At 51.1% G+C, this 1,886-nt stretch overlaps 1 protein-coding gene across 1 annotated transcript; it reads left to right on the top strand.

The window, feature by feature from the left end:
• Positions 1-674: 674 nt before the first annotated feature.
• On the top strand, positions 675-1,384 carry NGA_0556100 (uncharacterized protein; the record flags this gene model as incomplete). The annotated part of the gene is made up of 3 exons (XM_005855845.1): positions 675-697; positions 1,072-1,175; positions 1,284-1,384. Coding segments are annotated over 3 exons (228 nt in total), but the record flags the coding sequence as incomplete, so codon positions are not given.
• Positions 1,385-1,886: the final 502 nt, after the last annotated feature.

The following is a 1,886-nucleotide window of genomic DNA, read 5'->3' as shown; positions in this document are numbered from 1 at the left end:
TATGCTGAATTATAGAGGACGCTTCCGATTGTAGTTGCTAGGGAATAAGCTCATGCAGGCGTTTCATTTTTTGGCCGTATAGGTGGGGAGGTTATTCTTCGCTACATTCTGGAGTGACGCCATTGTCATAAGCTCCATACTGCAACCCAAAAAAAATGTCAAACACTGTCTCCGATGCAACATGATCCCCCCACAGATACATTTATTTACATCGATGATAATAATGTGCACTTTGATCAAAATGTAATCGCGGCATTGTCATCAAGTCAGTAATTTAAACTCCTCTCACCATGCTGAAGTTAACTACAACGACAATACTCGATGCATTTCATGCGGCATCTTTCTTAAAAATTGCTTCAGGCCAGACGATTGCTGGTCGTGTAAATGGTTAAGCTGAATAAGAAGCTTTTACCTTCTTTTCTTGACAAAATTTCGTGCAGGTTTGACTTCAGGCACGTTTTAAAGGAGGAAGGAGGAGGTGAGGATGACTATGAACTTGGCAAAATTTCCTTGCTGCTTTTACATCTCTAGTGGCCGCGCCAGCACCACCAGCATGAGTAGCATCAGTGAAGACGTGTCTATTTGCCGGAACAAGAAGATGATATTTGCCCAACAACATCGACTACGCCCGCGACGTCAAGCGTCTGGTCGCTTTTCGACACCATGCGTCCACCATGACCATACGTCCTTTCTTGTGGTCATGTGTTTAGCCACTTTAAGTCTACTCACCATGAATGTGGATGCATTTCTCCTTGCGCACTCGACTGCGCTGCAATCACCTCCGTCTTATTTCTATTCCTTTTCGAGTGCCCCCCGGCCAACTTCTTTTTCTTCCGTCGCGCGTCCGACACGAGGGCGGGGCAGCGTGAGAGGAAAGAACTTGGTCTCCAGCGGATGGAAGAGGTAAGAGAGCAACCACAGCTACGAAGCCATGATATGCCCTCTAGCTCTCTGATTACACCGTTCGTGCTGCGAGCACATCTCCTGGCACGCTTGCATCCCCCAATGACCCTCACGAATTGCGCTTCTCATCCCGCGACCATTCTTCACCCCTTCTTTGTCATGACCTAGCCAACACAGACAAGCGACGAGGACAAGCCTTGACGCCAGCACAATGGTGTCGCCGAACCGGAAGACGAACCATCGCATGCCTCTCAGCCCCATGCCGCGGGAGGGTACGTCCCCATTCTCTCCTCTTTCTCCCGTTATGTATATTCCCTTATGAACCACCTTTATTGCCAGCCGATACGCTTGCATGCCTTGATCCCCCTTCTTTGTTACAGATGCCTTGGAGGCATGGAGGACATTCGTCAACGACAATTTGAACGATAGCGGTCGAGATGTGCGGGTCTCGGTCCAAATGGCCGACGCCATGTTCGATTGCGGGTGCGTCTCGATTGGGTACTCGAATCCTCAGCGACGGGCTCATGGAGGCCGTCACCCTCTATCATGCGGATCACTCACAGGGACATCCAGGCGGGGGAAGCGGGTGCCTACCTGATCGAGGAGGGGCCTGGAGAGGACGGAGAGCCCCCCGTGCGTGGGCAGGGAGGGAGGGAGAGCGGGGGCAATATGGAAAGGGAGGAATATGGAGGAGTAGTGAGCTCAGTGGTCGTGGGATGGTAGAAGGCTAGAGCTTGTGCTTGTGAAGGGGGGGACAGGGGGATGAGGGTGGGGCAAATACACACCTTTTCACGGGAATCATTCAAAACCTTTGAATTTAAAATTAAAATCGAATGCTCCTCTCTATATTCCCCTGGTATTTGAGTAGGATCGAGCATCGATGAAGACAAGCCGAGGCCGGGAGCTTTTCTTCCTCCTGGACGGGCAGGTTCGCATTCAAGTGCGCGGACAAAAAGTGGCCCGCCTGGGGTGAGGAGGGAAGG

Source organism: Nannochloropsis gaditana (genome assembly GCF_000240725.1).
Source record: "Nannochloropsis gaditana CCMP526 unplaced genomic scaffold scaffold087, whole genome shotgun sequence".
NCBI classification, from domain to species: Eukaryota; class Eustigmatophyceae; order Eustigmatales; family Monodopsidaceae; genus Microchloropsis; species Microchloropsis gaditana.
This window is presented reverse-complemented; position numbering and strand designations above follow the sequence as displayed.